General features: G+C 40.8%; 2 protein-coding genes across 2 annotated transcripts; both read right to left on the bottom strand.

The window, feature by feature from the left end:
* Positions 1–1,688: 1,688 nt before the first annotated feature.
* LOC139171896 (C-signal-like) lies at positions 1,689–10,580 on the bottom strand. The gene is made up of 6 exons (XM_070760390.1): positions 10,425–10,580; positions 8,948–8,999; positions 8,134–8,321; positions 5,020–5,178; positions 3,322–3,426; positions 1,689–1,882 (listed from the first exon to the last, which is right to left on the bottom strand). Exons 1-6 carry the CDS (start codon positions 10,578–10,580, stop codon positions 1,769–1,771), a joined length of 774 nt encoding a protein of 257 aa, XP_070616491.1. The 3' UTR covers positions 1,689–1,768.
* Positions 10,581–14,011: 3,431 nt separating this feature from the next.
* LOC139171891 (C-signal-like) lies at positions 14,012–20,350 on the bottom strand. Its single transcript, XM_070760383.1, has 6 exons — positions 20,079–20,350; positions 18,540–18,591; positions 17,457–17,644; positions 16,783–16,941; positions 15,633–15,740; positions 14,012–14,180 (listed from the first exon to the last, which is right to left on the bottom strand). The coding sequence occupies exons 1-6, from the start codon at positions 20,232–20,234 to the stop codon at positions 14,067–14,069; spliced, it is 777 nt and encodes a 258-aa protein (XP_070616484.1). The 5' UTR covers positions 20,235–20,350; the 3' UTR covers positions 14,012–14,066.
* Positions 20,351–20,574: the final 224 nt, after the last annotated feature.

The raw sequence follows: 20,574 nt of genomic DNA, 5'->3' as shown, positions 1-20,574 counted from the left end.
GGCCCTCTGGAACAAACTCCCCCCAGAGATTAGAATTGCCCCCACCCTCATCGCCTTTCGTAAGCTCCTTAAAACCCACCTCTGTCGTCAGGCATGGGGGAACTGAGATATTCTTTCCCCCTAGGCCTCTACAATTTATGGCATGGTATGTCTGTATGTATGTCTGGTTTTATAATAAGGGTTTTTTAGTTGTTTTAGTATTGGATTGTTGCATGCTGTTTTTATCACTGTTGTTAGCCGCCCCAAATCCACAGAGAGGGGCGGCATACAAATCCAATAACTAACTAACTAACTAACTAACTAACTAACTAACTAACTAACTAACTAACTAACTAACTAACTAACTAAATAACTAAATGCATAAATGCATAAATGCATAAATGCATAAATGCATAAATGCATAAATGCATAAATACATAAATACATAAATACATAAATACATAAATACATAAATACATAAACAAACAAACAAATAAATATATCCCAACCAAACTGAATAAACCCACAACTGACTGTACGTAATCCAATATCTGAGATCCAACTATCATATTAAGATACTGTATGACGTTAAGGTATGCAGTAGTTGGTTTCAATTTTTTTTGCTACCGATTCTGTGGGTGTGGCTTCGGCGTGGCATGGCTTGGTGGGCGTGGCAGGGGAGGATACTGCAAAATTCTCATTTCCTCCCAATCAGCTGGGACTTGGGAGGCAGCCAATAGATGGGGGCGGTACTAGTCACAGTTGGTACTTAACGGTTCTCCAAACTAATCAAAAGGTCCGAACCTGCTGAAACCCATCTCTGGTACACATAATATAACAAGCAGGTATAACAAGCAGGTATAACAAGCAGGAAGAGGGAGATTATAATCCCGCTATATAGAGTGCTGGTGAGACCACATTTGGAATCCTGTGTTCAGTTCTGGAGACCTCACCTACAAAAAGATATTGACAAAATTGAACGGGTCCAAAGACGGGCTACAAGAATGGTGGAAGGTCTTAAGCATAAAACGTATCAGGAAAGACTTAATGAACTCAATCTGTATAGTCTGGAGGACAGAAGGAAAAGGGAGGACATGATCGAAACATTTAAATATGTTAAAGGGTTAAATAAGGTCCAGGATTGAATTGTTATTAATAGGAAAGTGAACACAAGAACAAGGGGACACAATCTGAAGTTAGTTGGGGGGAAAATCAAAAGCAACATGAGAAAATATTATTTGACTGAAAGAGTAGTAGATCCTTGGAACAAACTTCCAGCAGACGTGGTAGATAAATCCACAGTAACTGAATTTAAACATGCCTGGGATAAACATATATCCATCTTAAGATAAAATACAGGAAATAGTATAAGGGCAGAGTAGATGGACCATGAGGTCTTTTTCTGCCATCAGACTTTTATGTTTCTATGTTTCTATATTATTGATCTCTATGAACCAATCCCAAAACAAAAATGTTTATCTAAATGGGGGTATGCAAAGAGATTCCATCTGTTTTCTGTACCTTGTTCATGACCCATCATTCTCATCCACGTCTTGTAACGGTAATAGCATTTAGACCCATATGCCACTTCATAGTGTATAGTGAAAATGTCACACTGACATCCAATGAAGGGGAATGGGAAAGAAAGACAAGATGTTCATGCAATCAGTGATTTATTGGAGATTCATCACCTGGGAATATAGCGTTACATTAGTGTTATATTAGCTTGGACACTGAGCATCTGTGGACACTTTAATGTTTAGTGTTGAAGCATCAGGATGCAAATGGTTCACCAGGGTATTTGCTGACCCAACCAGTCCACAAATGTCCCGTTATCCTTCTCAGAAAGCACGGAAAGCACAGCCACGATGCCTTGGGTGCTCTCTTCCACCGAGAGATCCGCCTGTAACAACAACAAAAAAAACGTCATCAGCACAGCCCAACTTCCGATAATGGTATGTGGGGTAACCCTGGGGAGACAGGAGGAAGATCCATAGACCAGACAATAAGGCCACTGAACCTATTGTTCTGTGCACGGCCCTTGGATCGAAACCCCCAACTCAAAAATCCTTTATTTTATGAATAAATCAAACCCTTTGTTGATAAGGAACGAGTACTGTACAAGTGCACTAGAGTGCCTTCCGTCCCCTGTCGTATTGCTCTCCTATATCTCCTATACCTTTCTTCTATTCCTATATCTCTTCTTCTATTATTTCATTGATATGTTCTATTCCTATACCTTCTTTTCTATTATTTCTTAGATATATTTTACTATGAGTATCTCCTCTATAACCTTCATCATGTATTTTACTATGTGTATATATATATATATATATCTACCCACTAAAACCCTCATTGTGTATTGGACAAAATAAATAAATAAATAAATAAAAATAAATAAAGATATAAGCACACATAATAAAAAGCAGATTTTAAATGGCCAGGAAAAAAGGAGTATTTTTTCTCTTTGGAACTAAAAGTAAACAATGTCCGGGAAAGGCGGCAAACTTGGCTTAATCAGCATTCTTTAGATAACAAAGTCCATTTATCATTTAAGCATATGAATTTTGCTCACCAGAGCCCTGGCAACCAGTATCCAGCAGAGAAATAGAAACATAGAAACATAGAAGACTGACGGCAGAAAAAGACCTCATGATCCATCTAGTCTGCCCTTATACTGTTTTTTCTATTTTGTATGAGTTTTATTGTGGCAGAAATCATAGTTTTAAAGCCTTGTTCAAGCACACCCCCAGTCTCACACCTTGAATGGTGTTGAAACTCCACACCAAGTTTCCCAACATCCTTTCCCTTTATTGTTCTGCAAGCTAAGCTAAGTACTCAATGACTGCTTAAGGGAAATTGTACAGACTACCCGGTTGTTTTGGGACGAGTGCTCCTTGCAATACAAAAAGAGTGCTTAGTTTATTTTGAATTTTGTGATAAAGAACATTGTTTTGAATTTCCAAACCTGTGTGTGTGTCTGAAATTTGTACCCTTGAATTTTCGGGAGGCTCCTACCAGAGAGCCTAGCAGAACAAAATCTAAATTATAACAATAGCAAACATTATTATCAAGAGTTTAAATTGCATTATCTTCTTTCAATGCTCATGCATTATATTTCTTTCATTTTCCTGTCATCTTGCTAATTTAACTTGTACGATGAGCAGCATTTTGCCTAATATTCATGAGTTTGCTTTAGTATATTGTCCAAATTGATACAATAGCAAACAAAATGCAAAAAACACAAGTAATCAGAACAGCAAAACTATCAGGCGCTTGCTATTAGGTCATTGACGCTTGTCTGAATAGCTGGTTTTCCTTTTCCCAGGTTAAAGCACTTACCTCTTTGTAATTCGTTCTCACCCAGCCTGGATGAATGCAGACGGACAGAATCCCATAGCGTGGATACTCAAGTGACTGGCATTTGGTGAGCATGTTTAAAGCAGCCTGGCGGGGGCAAATAACAATAGTGAGCCACCCTCTCAAATTGATTTACATCATATTGTCCCCAACAATCTGGGTCCTCATTTTACCCACCTCGGAAGGATGGAAAGGTGAGTCAGCCTGTTGCCTGATGAGATTTGAACTGCCAAATTGTAGGCAGCTAGCAGTCAGCAGACGTAGCCTGCAGTACTGCTTTCTAACCACAGCGCCTCTGTGGCTGAACAAATCAACAAATAGTCATCCATTCACATATTTTTTCCCCTTTAATTTTGGTTTTTCATTTATTTATTTATTTATTTATTATTTATTATTTAGATTTGTATGCCGCCCCTCTCCGCAGACTCGGGGCGGCTCACAACAAAGTGAAAACAATTTACAACAAATCTAAATTACTGTTTAAAAATATTTTAAAAACCCCATTTTCTAAACAAACATAGATACAGACATACCATTCATAAATTGTATATGCCCGGGGGAGATGTCTCAGTTCCCCCATGCCTGACGACAAAGGTGGGTCTTAAGGAGCTTACGAAAGGCAAGGAGAGTAGGGGCAGTTCTAATCTCCGGGGGAGTTGGTTCCAGAGGGCCGGGGCCGCCACAGAGAAGGCTCTTCCCCTGGGGCCCGCCAACTGACATTGTTCAGTTGACGGGACCCGGAGAAGGCCCACTCTGTGGGACCTAATCGGTCGCTGGGATTCGTGCGGCAGCAGGCGGTCTCGGAGATATTCTGGTCCAGTGCCATGAAGGGCTTTAAAGGTCATAACCAACACTTTGAATTGTGACCGGAAATTGATTGGCAACCAATGCAGACTGCGGAGTGTTGGTGAAACATGGGCATACCTGGGGAAGCCCATGATTGCTCTTGCTGCTGCATTCTGCACGATCTGGAGTTTCCGAACACTTTTCAAAGGTAGCCCCATGTAGAGAGTGTTACAGTAGTTGAACCTCGAGGTGATGAGGGCATGAGTGACTGTGAGCAGTGACTCCCGGTCCAGATAGGGCCGCAACTGGTGCACCAGGCGAACCTGGGCAAACGCACCCCTCGCCACAGCTGAAAGGTGGTTCTCTAATGTGAGCTGTGGATCGAGGAGGACACCCAGGTTGCGGACCCTCTCCGAGGGGGTCAATAATTCCCCCCCCAGGGTAATGGAAGGACAGATGGAATTGTCCTTGGGAGGCAAAACCCACAGCCACTCCGTCTTATCCGGGTTGAGTTTGAGTCTGTTGAGTCTATTGAGTCTATTAGAGCTAGGTTTGTATATTCACACATGAAATCTTTTTTTGAAAAAAAAGAATTGGATCTCTATGTGCAGCATTTTGGGGAAGAGGTACATACTATACAATTGCAAGATTGCCATAGAGAACCCTCCCACCGTTTAAATCACTGTGCATCACTGTTTGCAGAACAGCAAGAATGAAAGGCTGAAAGCCTTTCTTATGTTCTATCTTTGGCTCCATCTCACAGGTGGATACATGCTTATTCCCCAGGTAGATACAGGCAGGTTCAGTCATCTCTGCCAAGATGCTTCCTTTCGGTCATTAGGTTTTGTCCGGGGGCAGGAACTTTCATAAAGGCATCACCTTACGGCTTGTTACCTTACTGCAACGGTAGCCAATGACTTTCCACTTATCCCAAAGAAGCATCACTTTCATTGATCCTGCAGTACTGGAGATATTGATAATGGCTGCCCGGCTAGTGCTCAGCTCTTGACATGGACTCCTCCAGGCTGCCTTCTTCAGCAGGGGCAGAAAGGCCTTTCAAGAGAGAATAGAATGTCTTTATTGGCCCAGGGTACAAATCTCTCTCTCTCTCTTTCTCTCTCTCTCTCTCTCTCTCTCTCTCTATCTATCTATCTTTAATCTATCTCTCTATCTATCTTTAATCTATCTATCTATCTATCTATCTATCTATCTATCTATAATCTATCTATCTATCTATCTTTAATCTATCTCCCTCCCTCCCTCCCTCCCTCCCTATCTACCTATCTACCTATCTACCTATCCACCTATCCACCTATCCACCTATCCACCTATCCACCTATCCACCTATCCACCTATCCACCTATCCACCTATCCACCTATCCACCTATCCACCTATCCACCTATCCACCTATCCACCTATCCACCTATCCACCTATCCACCTATCCACCTATTCATCTATCCATCTATCTATCTATCTATCTATCTATCTATCTATCTATCTATCTATCTATCTATCTATCTATAATCTATCTATCTTTAATATACCTCCCTCCCTCCCTATCTACCTATCTACCTATCTACCTACCTATCTACCTATCTACCTATCTACCTATCTACCTACCTATCTATCTATTATCTATCTATCTATCTATCTATCTTTAATCTACCTCCCTCCCTCCCTATCTCCCTATCTCCCTATCTCCCTATCTCCCTATCTCCCTATCTCCCTATCTCCCTATCTCCCTATCTCCCTATCTACCTATCTACCTATCTACCTATCTACCTATCTACCTATCTACCTACCTACCTACCTACCTACCTACCTACCTACCTACCTACCTACCTACCTATCTATCTATCTATCTATCTATCTATCTATCTATCTATCTATCTATCTATCTATCTATCTAGACTTCTATGCCACCCAATATCAAAGGACTCAGGGTGGCTTACAACAATATAAATTACAAACAACGATAAAAAGAAGTCAAGAAAAAACAATCTAAGTTCTAAAACCCTAATTAAACCTCAAAGTAGGACACTCAATAACATGTGTACTTGCCATTCATACAGATTCATACGTGTGGTCAAACTAGAGATTTAGGGGCCACAGGCTTACTAGCATGGCCAGGTCTTTGTGGCCTTATGAAAAGCCAGTAGGGTGGGAACAGTACGGACATTGGGGGGGGGGAGAGTTGATTCCATAGAGCTGGGATGGCAACAGAGAAGCCCCCCCCTGCGGTCCCGCCAACCTACATTGCTTTGCTGATGGGACCTGGAGGAGGTCAACTCTGTGTGCTCTTATAGGTCTCTGGGAGGTATGTGGCAAGAGACGGTCCTGTAGATAATCTGGCCCTAAGCCATATAGGGCTTTATAGGTGTTGTACATACTCCTGGTCAGTTGAAGGATGATGAAGATATTGAGGACTTGGATTCAGATAGTATTTATGAATTAGTGGGGGTGGGGTGGGTTACAGGTAGTAGAACAGGTGGGAGGCCAGCCACAGGATGGGGCTATGAGTTCAGGATCTAGTGAGGGAGAATCAGACGTTTGCTGGGATAACCCTAAATTCAGAAGGGCCCAAAAACGTAGAGAGCAGGTGTCTGGAAGAAGATATTAAGGAGAGGAATGGGTTAAATACTGTAGCTATGTATTTGGCACGTCAGGGGGTCAGTGGGGAAGAAGGGTGGAGTTTCAACGTTGCTGAAGAGAAAAATGGAATATTTTTCTTGCCGCTCTCAAGTAAGCAAAATATTCTTTGTTGATTAACAGTCAGGGCTGCTGTTTTAGAAATCATGCTGTTAGCAAAATAAATCTTGTTAAGTGGAGAAGGAGAAGGAATGTGAGAAATGCAGTTAAGGGAGATAACGGACCAAGTAGTGCCTGCATGAAATGTGTTTGAATTCCAGAAGAGCAGAGAAATAAATGGAGTTTCTTTATTCATGATATAATGCATTTAATAAGAGTTATTTGTAATTGCTAAATTTCTACCAGAAACCAGAACAATAAGTAATAACCAGCACCTTTAATTGTGCCCGGAGAGTAATAGGAAGCCAGTGCAGCTCACAGAGCGTAGGTGTGATATGGCTGTGCTCAGGGGCACCCACGAGAACTCACACGGCTGCATTCTGGACAATTTGGAGTCTCTGAACACTCTTCAAGGTTAGCCCCATGTAGAGCACATTGCAGTAATCTTTTCTATGTGTGATGACTTTAGTTACATCAAATGTAATTGTTTAGTATTTTGACCTTATTTAATAAACCCGCCTTACATATAACAACCGCAGCAAGAATTATATATGCGCAAACCTGGAAACAGGAAATCGTTCCAACAATGTTTAATTTAATAAGTAAAATATATGAGGTAGTAGAAATGACAAAGCTTACATACGAACTACAGGACAAAGATATTAAGGAATTCCACAAAACTTGGGGCAGGTGGTATATCTGGATTGCCAAAAATAAAATAAAATAAAAGAACAATGTGAATAACGATGAAGTTATTCAAGTTATTAAATTTGGAGAGAAAAATTAAATTGTCAATAAGAGGAAATTTTGTTACTATAAGGCACTATTATACCATAGAGAAAATGAAAATAATTTTATAAAAACGGATATGTTAGCGGAAAAATCAACAAGACATCTGTGTAATAATTAACAAAGGGAAAATACTGCTATCAATGAATGAGCTGCAAATCAAGCATACTGACACCTAGTAGGTGTAAAAGTTAAGTTCTGCTATCCAAATAATCCATGTATGAAGCATAATGCTTTATTTTTGTTATGAGTGTATATATGTTATCATCTTCTTAGTATTACTATTATTATTCTTTCCGTTACAGAATCACATGTATATACACTCTGTAAATGTTGTATTGTTGTTTTGTATTTTTTCAGTTTTTTTTAATGTACAGTATATAATTAATAAAGTATTTTATAAAAAAAGTAAATAAACCCGCCTTGCTTGGAAAGTTAGTTCCAAAAAGTTATACTAAATTTAACAAACCTGACTCATTAGTAGAGGGCCGATGGTGTTGATGGAATACACTGTCATCATGTCCTTGGCGTTTTCTGTTTCAAGGTCATTGAACAAGCCAATGCCAGCATTGTTGATGAGGAGGGTCAGCCCACTTTCCCCAACACACTTCTCCACTTCCTTCAGAGCTGCCTGGATGCTCTCAGGTTGAGTGACATCTACGGAACAATGACATTGTTTGAAACACAGCAGTGTGTCCTTTCAGAACTTGTAGGGAGGATTTTCTAAAGCAGTGATGGCGAACCTATGGCACCCAACCCCCTCCCCCTACTTAACTTTGCACATCATACTAAAATCATAGCTTTATACCCAAAACCAACTGAATAAACTTCCAACTTACTGTACCTCTGCAAAATCCTTGGCCAAACTATCGTATTGCAGTAGACCTGACTGTTTGGTGAGATCTCTCAACTGATCCCGATATAAACTTCCCTTGCCCAAATCAACTGGGTCTATGCTATCAGGGCTGCAAAGAGGCTTCATCAGTTTTCTCACTCTTGTTCCTGACATGTCGTTCTCCTTGGTATTTTATAGCCCACAGCTTAGGGCTGTAACTCATTTTGCTAACTGACTGCCTATACAACTGGTGTCATTTGCATACCACATACCAGCCAAACCCTTAAAAAAACCACAGAGTCAGTAGCCACTTTAAAAACCAACTGGGTTCACCACTTCTGACTCTGCCGGTCATGTTAGTTCCAAGAATGACTTCTAGCGTGATACTTTGCACGCTTGTGTAGTACAAAATGTGTCCCTTTTTTTGCATAGGTTCTTTGATACTTGCCTAACTGCAACACCACCAGATTTGGATGTTTGCAAGCCAACTCTTTCACCTCCTAGAGGGGGAAGAAAAAAGATAATAGTTTTTTTGGGCTCAGTAAAACTCACAATTATGTACAAGAAGCAGATAATAATTTGAGCAGGATATTAAACAGGTCACTATTTATTTAAAAAAGAGTAAACAGGAAAGGTGTACAATTTCTTCTTTACTCAACGGCAGCTGTAGAATTTAACTAGCTGAACAAACCAAAATTTTAAGAAATTAAAACTTGTAATTATATATATCAGGAGCAAGTAACAAGCTGAGCAAGGTTCTAAAAGGAATATTATTAAAAAGTGGACCAACTAGGAAAAGTATGAAATGCCTTTTCATTAAATGGCAGCTGTGTAATATTACAGCTCCAATAAAACAAATGGAAACAAGCCTCTTTGGAGCTTAACGTAATGTGTGAATCCATTCAGTTTGGATAGAGTCCCCAAGAAAGAGCCCACATCTCACTTCTACCTCTGATTTTCTTAACTGGGAAAAATGAAACCTGTGTTGCAGAGGACAATCTGTCTATCTTGCTCACTTCTGTCCTTCCAACCATCACTACAGGATAAGATAATTAATGGAGATGTAAACCTTTTGGGTGATTTGCTAGTCAGTTTTCAAGATCACATTTTCTTCCATCTTTCATCTGGAAGTGTAGTTAGATGGTACTCTTAATTCTTTTCTCCCCCCAAAAAACCTTTGGGGACAAGTAGGCATGGGGAGTACTTAGGAGGCCCCCAATCACCAGTGAGCTCCATGGCTAACTGAGGACTTCCACTGTGGTCGTTCCAACGTGCAGAATGCAGCTGCCCATGTAACACCAACACTCCGCAGTCTGCATTGGTTGCTGATCAGTTTCTGGTTACAATTCAAAGTGTTGGTTATGACCTATAAAGCCATTCATGGCATCGTCCAGAATATCTCCGGGACCGCCTTCTGCCGCATGAATCCCAGCGACCAGTTAGGTCCCACAGAGTTGGCCTTCTCCAGGTCCCGTCAACTAAACAATGTCGTTTGGCGGGGCCCAGGGGAAGAGCCTTCTCTGTGGCGACCCCGGCCCTCTGGAACCAACTCCCCCCAGAGATTAGAATAGCCCCCACCCTCGTTGCCTTTCGTATGCTCCTCAAAACCCACCTCTGCTGTCAGGCATGGGGGAACTGAGATATTCTTTCCCCCTAGGCTTCTACAATTTATGCATGGTATGTTTGTATGTATGATTGGTTTTATAACAAGGGGTTTTAGCTGTTTTAGTATTGGATTGTTACATGCTGTTTTTTATCACTGTTCTTAGCCGCCCCGAGTCCACGGAGAGGGGCGGCATACAAATCCAATAAATAAATAAATAAATGAATGAATGAATGAATGAATGAATGAATGAATGAATGAATGAATAAACAAACCTCCATTCAACACAATAATTCATCCTGTTAGATTAGGCAAATCTCACCTCGGCTTTTTCTCCCTCCAGGTCCATGGTTGTAGCAAAGACCCATTTGGGTAGAGAAGGCAGCTCCAGAAACCTCTTCACCAGGCCCAGACCGATCCCCCGGTCGGATCCTGTTACCAAAACACTGAAAACGCAGAAATTTAGTGATGTCGCCATCTCTCTCTGTGAGTTGTAGCTTCTGCTTCTAACCTGCTTGGAACACCTCCTTCAAATATCTTTTTCTTTCTTTCCAGGGACTATTATAAGGAACATGACACACCCACTTTTAAAATGATTTAAAAAAACCTTAATAACCTGTCTTCAACAGCAGCATCACTTCTTTTAATCAAAAGAGTAATCAGCATAATAAGAGGGAAAGATGTACTACCGAAGGAGATATTTGTGGTCCTCATTTCCACCCACAGCATCAACGTAGCTTACAGGAGTTGAGATTTTGGGTGAATCAATGGCAAGTTGAAGACATGGTAGATGCCTACATGGAAAGAAGAGCTGGCAGGTAGATCAGTTCCTCAGAATTTCTCTCTGGAACAAGGACAGGACCAGTGTTGCCCCAAAGTGCTCGATGCAATGGCTCCCCATTAGGAGATGATAAGACAGCCATCAGGGTTCCAAAAAAGACCCCCAACAAAATAAAACCCCAAGGCTAGAAGTTCCTCAAAGTTCCAATTTATTAGAGATGTCATGTTGGCACATCTGGGAAAACCTTGTGCGCTGAAATTTTATGAAAAAGTTCACACGAGACGTTTGGACAAAGAGAACAGAAATGTTTATTCTCTCTGGGTATACCAAAAACGGTTTGCAAAGCGGGTACTCTTCATAAGGGAAGAGACACTTGTACAGAAGCTAAAGAGCAGGTTATATAGGTTTTACAAATCACAAAGGTACATAGAATTCCTCAACTTATCATAGGGGTACACAGAATTCCTTGCCCAAATATGGTCCACATCCTGCCTCCCTCTCCCGGAGATGAATAGCACCTTATATGATTTATTGGGTAAACAGCAAACATTTATCTTGTTAAACAGCAAACATTTATCTTGTTAAAAACAGATCCCAAAATGACAGTCACAAGATAAGGAAAAACAGGAAATCCTAATTTTGTTAAAGACAGAAACTACAGACAGCAAATACTGTACTGATATTCTTAAAATAAAACCTACGGTAAATTATTTTATACACAATGGATTTTTCCTTCAACCTGAATGTGAACTTTCCAGGTTTTCCCCATCCACTTGACAGTTCATAACCCTGCCACCTCCCTCTGATCTTAATGAGCGCCGCCTCCTGTCCACTTCTGCGCCGCCCCCCCCCTCCGTACGTCACCACGTCTAAATGTTAATTTTATGGTTAAAACAAAAAATTCGACAATTTTTTTCCAATATAAGACATACCCCGAAAGTAAGACATAGTGGGGCTTTTGGGGATAAAAAGAAAGTAAGACACTGTCTTACTTTCGGGGAAACACGGTACCTGCGAGCTGGTCACTTCTACTGTTCCTGTTTGCCTAATAAAGAGCTGTTAAGCTTCCTCGGGCTCTAGCTTCTGATTTAACAGTGGCGACAAGGGGTTCGAGCCTTCGTGTTTTAGAGATGGCTTCAGCAATGCCTCATGCATTGGCCTTCTTCAACCCAAACGAAGATACGTGGACAGCTTACATGTCCAAGTTTCGCATCTTTCTCTGTTCTGTCTGGGTCACTCCGGAAGCTATGACCAACCCAAAAAGATAAGCCAGACACACCAGTTGAATCCAAACACAGTTTTATAATGGTAAAGAGAAAAGAAGCCAACAGAAAATGTCCTTACAAGTCAGGAAAGCACTGGAACTCCAAATAGATACACAAAGGCAATTGTTCATACATAAACACAGGATCCTCAATGCCAAACGAGGCTGTTGATAACAGACACCAACCTCCCACGGGTCTTCAAGACTGCTGGGCCATGAGCCAGGAACAAAAACGCTGAGAGAAAAGGCAGATAACAGCAACTCCATTTTGATAACACTCCACGCTGCCGAAAGAGTTTGCCTGCCTTATAAACCCTTCCCTGCTAATGAGGACCACACCCAACCCCCTGGTGTTCCTCCTTCAACGCTGATAATATTTATTCAGTTGATTCCTCCTTTGATCTATGTGTCTCTGTCGCATACTAATGATAGCTTGTGCTTCATCATCCAATGACTCCAGAGACTCCAGAGAATCCAAGCTACTTGCTTGAGAGAGCCCCTCCCCAGGGCTCCCAGGCCTTTCTTCCTCATCACTTTCCTCACTGTAACCTCCCCTGTCTGACTGCCAAGAACTCTCCTCTCCGCTCTCAGCCTCTCCCGGGCATGGAGCCAGCAGAGACGCAGCTGGTCTTTGATCTGACTCAGGCTGAACCACAAGCAAGCAATTTAAACGACGCATTGGACGACAGAAAACGAGCCATATTCTTACACTATTGTGGTCCAGCGATTTACAATTTGGCTACCACGCTCGTTGATCAAAACCCCCTCCGAACTTCTAAAATAGGTGGCACTTAGGAAGATGAAAAAGAAAAGATGGCTTCCAAAACTGACAACAAAAGTCTTTGGTAAGTTCTAAAAGTTCGGAAAGTCAGGGGGAAATCATTTCACCTAAACTGTAGTTAGGAGTGACAGATTATTTCTCTCATGACCCTTTCTGTGGGATCTAACTGGTCACTGGGGTACATGAGACAGGAGATAGTCCCATAGGTAATTGGTAATACTGTACCTTATAAAGGTACAGTATACAAGCACAGCCTCTATGACGGGGGATGGTGCAAGGCAAATCCCTAAATTTGGGCTTGTTAGAGTTGACGATGAATGAACAGGTCTTGGAAGTGCAGATACTAAGTCGTTAAAATTACTTCTAATATTTGCAAAGTGGAACTCTTATTATTTGCTTTGCAATGGTGGGTCTCTATCAGTTCATCTCAGTTTGGGCAAACCAGTAGTAGTGGTGGCCGGAGGCTCCCGTCCATCTGTTATTGCGGACATTCTGGGCATGCGCAGAAGGTTCTGTACATCCACAGAAGAGTCGCGTGTGTGCTCCCACTCCCAAACTGGTAGCAAAGCTAAGTGGACCCCACCACTGACGAGGATGGAGAAATACTGGAACACCCACCATGGAAGAATGAATTGTGAAAATGCCAGAACTGGCAGAAATTTGGACAGGGACCAAAGACTGAGGACTTTTATAAAAGTCTGGAAACTTTATAGCCTTTTTTTCTGGAAACGGGGAAAAAGTGAAATGTTAAATTTTAAAAAAGGACTGAATAAGGGACAGAAATAATTTTGCAATATAGAAGAGGACGGATGGACAATTGAGTTTGTGGCAAACAAGTTTGGAAGTTGCTTTACCTTTTCTGGTTTTTGTTTCTTTAGTTACCTTTCTTGTTTTTCTTTTATTGCTTGTCTTCTCAATTTTCGTGTGTGTGTGTGTGTGTGTGTGTGTGTGTGTGTATTATGCATGTCTACACTTTATATATCTTTGGAGTCAGTCTTCCCAATCTCTCCAAGACTGGACAATGTTTTAAAAAATACCTTCTGAAATAAATGGAAAACAAAATGAAGATTTTCATGATGTTTAGTGGTTTATTAGAGGTTCCATCGCCACTCGTTGTGTTAAGGGTGAGACCGATGGATCACCAAGGAATTGGGCGACCCAACCAATCCACAAATGTTCCATTGTCCTTTTCACAAAGCTTGGATAACACCGTCATGATGCCTTGCGTGCTCTCTTCCACACTGATTTCCGGCTGTCACACAAAAAAAGATCTCGTGAGATATAAAGAATCCGTCTTGCCCAGCCCAGAACCCTCCCATAAACAGATCAGCAGAATCCATTCAACCCTAACAGAGATGGATTTGTATGAAATGGGCCAATCTCATTTTGGCTTATAAACGTATTTAAGGCCAGCCCCTGTGAGAAATGATGATAATGATGGTACAAAACATCATGAAAGTCCCTAAATTTGAGCTAACACAGGAGCATACCTTGTAAATGAAGGTAGGGAATAAACAAAATTACAGCTCATATTTGCAAAGCAGAACTCTATTATTTGCTTTAGTATGTGAAGCCTCCCCATTATGATTTCCAAATTAAATGGATGGACCCTGCTTGGACTATTACACATGAGATGGACTGAATCCTTGTCATTTCAAATATAAGTGCATGCTTTCCTGCAGAAATAGTGCTCAGCAAATAGAGAGAATCACCATTAAAAGTGATCCAAACATGACAAGGTAAGATTTGGTAGATTACCTTCTCCCTTTTTACGATTTTAACTTTGTTCTGCTTTTATTTATTTTTGTTTATTTGTTTTGTCAAGTACCTTATTGGTGGTATACAGAGATATAATTATATTTATATACAGGATACTAATAAAAGATAAACATTAGGAAAGGGGGTGGAGGCACTCTGGTGCACTTATACACACCCCATACTGACCTCTTAGGAATCGGGAGAGGTCAACCATGGATAGTCTAAGGGTAAAAATTTTGGGGCTTGGGTGATGATACTACAGAGTCTGCTTGTTCAATTTGTTCAGCTAAAATGCCAATTTCCGATAAGGTCCCACAGAGTTGGCCTTCTCCGGGTCCTGTCGACCAACCAATGTCGTTTGGCAGGCCCCAGGGAAAAGCCTTCTCTGTGGCGGCCCCAGCCCTCTGGAATCAACTCCCCCCGGAGATTAGAACGGCCCCCACCCTCCTTGTCTTTCACAAGTTACTCAAGACCCAAATATATTGCCAGGCATGGGGGAACTAAGACATCTCCCCCAGGCTTTCTTATATTTTATGTTTGGTATGGTTGTATGGTTTTTAACAGTTGGGGGTTTTTTATATAATTTTTATTATTCGATTTGTTCCATTGTATACTGTTTTTATTACTGTTGTGAGCCGCCCCGAGTCTTCGGAGAGGTGCAGCATACAAATCTAATAAATTATTATTATTATTATTATTATTATTATTATTATTATTATTATTATTATTATAAATAGTAGCATAACAGAAGTATTTTATATACTTCTATTTTTACACTAGCACATTGTTTTATTAAACAAGACAATAAAAACCAAATAATAAGAATACTAAAACTTTAAAATACTGAGATTAGTTCATACATCATTGTCTATTTTTGGGTATATACATACATCTGAACGCATTGGAATGTGTAATATATTTTCCCACATGAAAAAAAAAACCTTACAATTGGATTGTGAGTAGTTTTAACTGAGCCAGGATGGATGGCAATGCTCATAATTCCATCTGCAGGATACTCGAGAGATTGGCACTTGGTGAGCATGTTTAAAGCAGCCTGCAGGGTTGAAACAAAGAACCATGAGGTAAGAAAGCACAGAAGAGAAAAAGGAAAGAAAGTTTGAAGATAAATAGTTCACAACACAACATTGTACATTAATTGTTACGTGAAGCTGGAAAAGCCTATGAATTACCCCAGAACTTAACTAAAAAAAATTTTTGAGGTTACAAAAGTGAAGAAATGTGTATTTTAATTATTCTGCATCTCATGCAAGTTAAAATGTGTGTCAATTATTTTTAATAATCTAATTTGTCAAAGCAATAGCATATCAAACTGTTGTTGTTTTTTCTTGTTGTTGTTTGCAAATAAGAAGTAGTTGTATCTCCCAAAGGCAACAATTCCCACCAATATTGGTTTGTTCTTCTTTCTGGTGACATTTTCACATAGACAAAAACGTATCTATTCCCCATTCTCTCTTATCTTTTAGCCTCCGGTCCCCTAATCATCTTGGTTGCTCTTCTCTGCACTCTTTCTAGAGTCTCATCATCCTTTTTACATCGTGGTGACCAAAACTGAATGCAGGATTCCAAGTGTGGCCTTTCCAAGGCCTTATAAAATGGTAGTAACACTTCACGTGATCTTGATTTTATCCCTCTGTTCATGCAGCCTAGAACTTTGTTGGCTTTTTTGGCAGCTACTGCCCACGGCTGGCTCATATTTAAATGGTGGTCCACTAGGACTCCAAGATCCATCTCACAGTTACTACTGTTGCGCAACGTACCACGTACTCTATACTGTACCTGTGCATTTTGTTTTTCTTGACTAAATTTGGACCTTACTTTTCTCACCATTGAATTTCACTTTGTTTGGGTAATGAAACATCTTCAATCAAGCTCAGAAAGCACCAGGAACTCAACCCTGATCTACAAACAGTCTCCTTTATTGGTAAAACATCATTGCTGACCCACAGCTGGGACACCACACCGAATTGTTTCTCGGTAACTGGTTAGAAATGCATCTTAATGGACACACAAGCATGGGATGAAAAGGGAGCCCCAACTATCTACAGGCAGGTCCAACTAGGAAACCCACTAGGTACCTTAGAGCAGCGGTATCCAATTACTTGATATTGGTTCCAAGCAGCCATAACTTCAATTGAGCCTCCAATGCTGGTCATGTTAATAATAGCTGCCTTGCTGGCGCTCAGCCCTTGGGAAGGGTTCCTCCGGGCTGCCTTCTTCAGCAGGGGTAGGAATGCCTTGTAGAGAGAAGGGAAGGGAAGAGAAGAGAAGAGAAGGAGAAGGAGAAGAGAAGGGAAGAGAGAAGAGAAGGAAAGAGAAGAGAAGAGAAGGGAAGAGAAGAGAAGAGAAGGAAAGAGAAGAGAAGAGAAGGGAAGGGAAGGGAAGGGAAGGGAAGAGAGAAGAGAAGAGAAGGAGCTGCAGTTATTTCTAGGAAAAAGGAGAAATGGCAGGAAAAGGTCTTCCATCTCCTTCCCCAAGGAGACCTTCGTAGACTTCTCAAAGACCTTCACAGACTTATCCTGATCTAAGCACAGACAGGAAAACTGCCATGTTCCTACACTCCCTAAAAGGAAGCATCCACCCCTAATGTGTCAACCTGATCCCAAATCAATGCACAATTTCTACTTCCTTATTTTGACCATTGCACCGTTACAGTGTCCCTGAGTTATACTGAATTCAATGGCTCAATCTTTTTTTTCTTTAATTCAAGCAGTCTTCCTTGCATTGAAAGGGGTTTCGTTCATCAACAAACCTGACTCATTTGTAGTGGACCAATGGTATTGACCGAGTAAACGCGCATCATATCCTTGGCATTTTCTGTTTGCAGATTGTTGAAGGCCGAAGTGCCGGCATTGTTGTATAGGATGGTCAGTCCACCTTCTCCGACGCATTTTTGCACTTTGTTCAGAGCGGCCTGGATGCTTTCAAGTTTAGTGACATCTAAGGAAAAGCAACATTATGGGCCACATCAACAACACGGAGTTTCAAGAATGACAAGGCAAGAGGTTCCTGAATCCACAGATCTTGTTGTCTCTTCATGCAACTAACCACCTTCTGGGTTAGCATTCTGAGAGTTCATCCCCATAAATTCAGAGTCTGGGGGGTATCAGAAGCAAAGCAGCAAAGCAAGAAATTTTATGAATACATAAGTTGACCTACTCTGCTCTGAACTGACTCCACACTCACTTTAACTCAGAAAGTCTTTAGGTGTTACACCTAAGCCATGACGGTATAACCCAAACTCATTGTGTAAATGAGTTAAACAAGATCTAAGTATTGTCCACAAGATCATATGCTGCAACGTCCTGCCTGTCGGCGACTACTTCAGCTTCAACCACAACAACACAAGAGCACACAACAGATTTAAACTTAATATTAACCGCTCCAAACTTGACTGTAAAAAATATGACTTCAGTAACTGAGTTGTCGAAGCGTGGAACTCATTACCGGACTCCATAGTGTCATCCCCAAACCCCCAACACTTTACCCTTAGATTATCTACGGTTGACCTATCCAGATTCCTTCCGTCCCCTGTCCTATTGCTCTCCTATATCTCCTATACCTTTCTTCTATTCCTATATCTCTTCTTCTATTCTTTCATTGATATGTTCTATTACTACACCTTCTTTTCTATTATTTCTTAGATATATTTTACTATGAGTATCTCCTCTATAACCTTCATCATGTATTTTACTATGTGTATATAGATATATACCCACTAAAACCCTCATGGTGTATTGGACAAAATAAATAAATAAATAGAATAAAATTCACAACTAACTGTTTCTGCAACATTCATTCCCAGACCAACAATCACATGGCCATTGAAACTCACCTAATTGCAACACCACCAGATTTTGATGTTTGCAAACCAACTCTTTCAGGTCCTGGAGGGGGGGGAAAAGATAATAATTTTTTTCTGTGAGTTAAAATTCACAGGCAAGGATGTGAGCATAGTTTCAAAAGCCAGAGCAAGCCAATGAAGTAGATATGCAATTTCTGCTTCATTAAATCTACAATGTCTATGACTGAACAAAGTTTGAAAAAAACCACATTAAGGTTTAGGGCAAAATGGGATCATACACATTCAACCTAATCCAGATATAGTTTACCCCAAAAATTCCACACTCTAGTGCTGGTTGAAAGCTTTTTAAGTGTATGTCCTTGCTATAAGATTACAATCTGTCCATCAACTACCATTGTTGAAGACTTAAGAGAGATAATTGTTGTAGGAAGCAATTTTGTTAATTTAGCCAGATGTAAATCTTGGTGAATGGTTCAGCATTTGAGTCACCTCCCCTTTTGAAACAAGAGGGACCTTTGAAATTTTGAGTAATGTCTTGTAAAAATGTTGCAAACGTTTATCTGCCCAATTAGGACATAAAACTTCCCTTTAGTGACAACAAGCAAATTAAGCTACTCACCATTTATGTAGGAATACAATACATTAAGCAGAGTAAAGGGTGCTTGCAAAGATTAAAAAAAATTATAGAGAGATCTCATAAATCTGATTGATGTGAATTAGATTTAATTAAATCTTTTCACTGACCAGCCTCTGGCACTCTGTGTTAATTTATGCTACTTCCTACTTTCCTCTGCTTATTCTGTTCCTCTGCTTTGAATGGTATTGTTTTTGTGTAAAAAATGTTTTTGTCTGAATATTTAGACAAATATTTAAATTAAAATATTTTTAAATATTAAAACTGCAAGAGCAATCATGGCCTTCCCTAAGTATGCCCACGTTACACCAACACTGCGCAGTCTGCATTGGTTGCCGATCAGTTTCCGGTCACAATTCAAAGTGTTGGTAATGACCGATAAAGCCCTTCATGGCATCAGACCAGAATATCTCCGGGACCGCCTTCTGCCACACGAATCCCAGTGACCGGTTAGGTCTCACAGAGTTGGCCTTCTCTGGGTCCCGTCGACTAAACAATGTCATTTGGCGGGACCCAGGGAAAGAGCCTTCTCTGTGGTGGCCCTGACCCTCTGGAACCAACTCCCCCCAGAGATCAGAATTTCCCCCACCCTCCTTACCTTTCGTAAGCTCCTTAAAACCCACCTCTGCCGTCAGGCATGGGGGAATTGAGATATTCCCTTCCCCCTAGGCCTATACAATTTATGCATGGTATGTTTGTGTGTATGTTTGGTTTTTAAATTAGGATCTTTTAAATTATTTTAAATATTAGATTTGTTATATGTTGTTTTACTATTGTTGTTAGCCGCCCCGAGTCTACGGAGAGGGGCGGCATACAAATCTAATAAATAAATAAATAAAATAAAGTAAGATGTTCAAAATGCAAAGTTGACATTCATCCTCAGTTCAAATTCTGAACCACTATTTCTAAGCCGTCCTGTGCTAACTCATTCTTACCTTGGTGTCTTCTCCCTCCAGGTCCAGGGTTGTAGCAAAGACCCATTGGGGTGGTGAAGGCAGCTCCAGAAACCTTTTCACCAGACCCAGACCGATCCCCCGGTCGGATCCTGTCACCAGGACGCTGAAAACGCAGAAATCCACTCGATCTGTCATCTCTTCGAGGACTTTTGGCTTCTTCTTCCAAACTGCTTGAAGGTGTGTTTCAATTGCATCTTCTCACTAGCGGGAAGCCACTTTATAAGGAACAAGCAACACCCGCCCAACCAGCAATGTATGCTTAGAGAAATTAGCATAAGGTTGCTTTACGGGCTAGTGTTGAAAGAGGAAGAGGGAGCCAAATGCATCTCTCCCTCTCTCTCTGATCTCACTCTCTGCTAATTTGTCTGTGTAACTATACTACATTAACATAGAAACATAGAAGACTGACGGCAAAAAAAGACCTCATGGTCCATCTAGTCTGCCCTTATACTATTTCCTGTATTTTATCTTACGA

Source organism: Erythrolamprus reginae, chromosome 9, assembly GCF_031021105.1.
Source record: "Erythrolamprus reginae isolate rEryReg1 chromosome 9, rEryReg1.hap1, whole genome shotgun sequence".
In the NCBI taxonomy this organism is placed as follows: Eukaryota; Metazoa; Chordata; class Lepidosauria; order Squamata; family Dipsadidae; genus Erythrolamprus; species Erythrolamprus reginae.
Note: the sequence above shows the minus strand (reverse complement) of the source record. Positions and strands in the feature narration are given on the sequence as shown.

Bases quoted from the DNA above. Each gene is read 5' to 3' on its own strand.
- LOC139171891 (XM_070760383.1), bottom strand. From the start codon at position 20,234: ATGACAGATCGAGTGGATTTCTGCGTTTTCAGCGTCCTGGTGACAGGA. The intron at 18,592-20,078 runs GTAAGAATGAGT...CCCCCCCTCCAG, and splicing joins TGGAGGGAGAAGACACCAAG to GACCTGAAAGAGTTGGTTTG. The intron at 16,942-17,456 runs GTTTGTTGATGA...TCTCTCTACAAG, and splicing joins GTCCACTACAAATGAGTCAG to GCATTCCTACCCCTGCTGAA.
- LOC139171896 (XM_070760390.1), bottom strand. From the start codon at position 10,580: ATGGCGACATCACTAAATTTCTGCGTTTTCAGTGTTTTGGTAACAGGA. The intron at 3,427-5,019 runs GTAACAAGCCGT...TGCCCCCGCCAG, and splicing joins TTGGCTACCGTTGCAGTAAG to GCTGCTTTAAACATGCTCAC. The intron at 1,883-3,321 runs GTAAGTGCTTTA...TTGTTGTTACAG, and splicing joins TGAGAACGAATTACAAAGAG to GCGGATCTCTCGGTGGAAGA.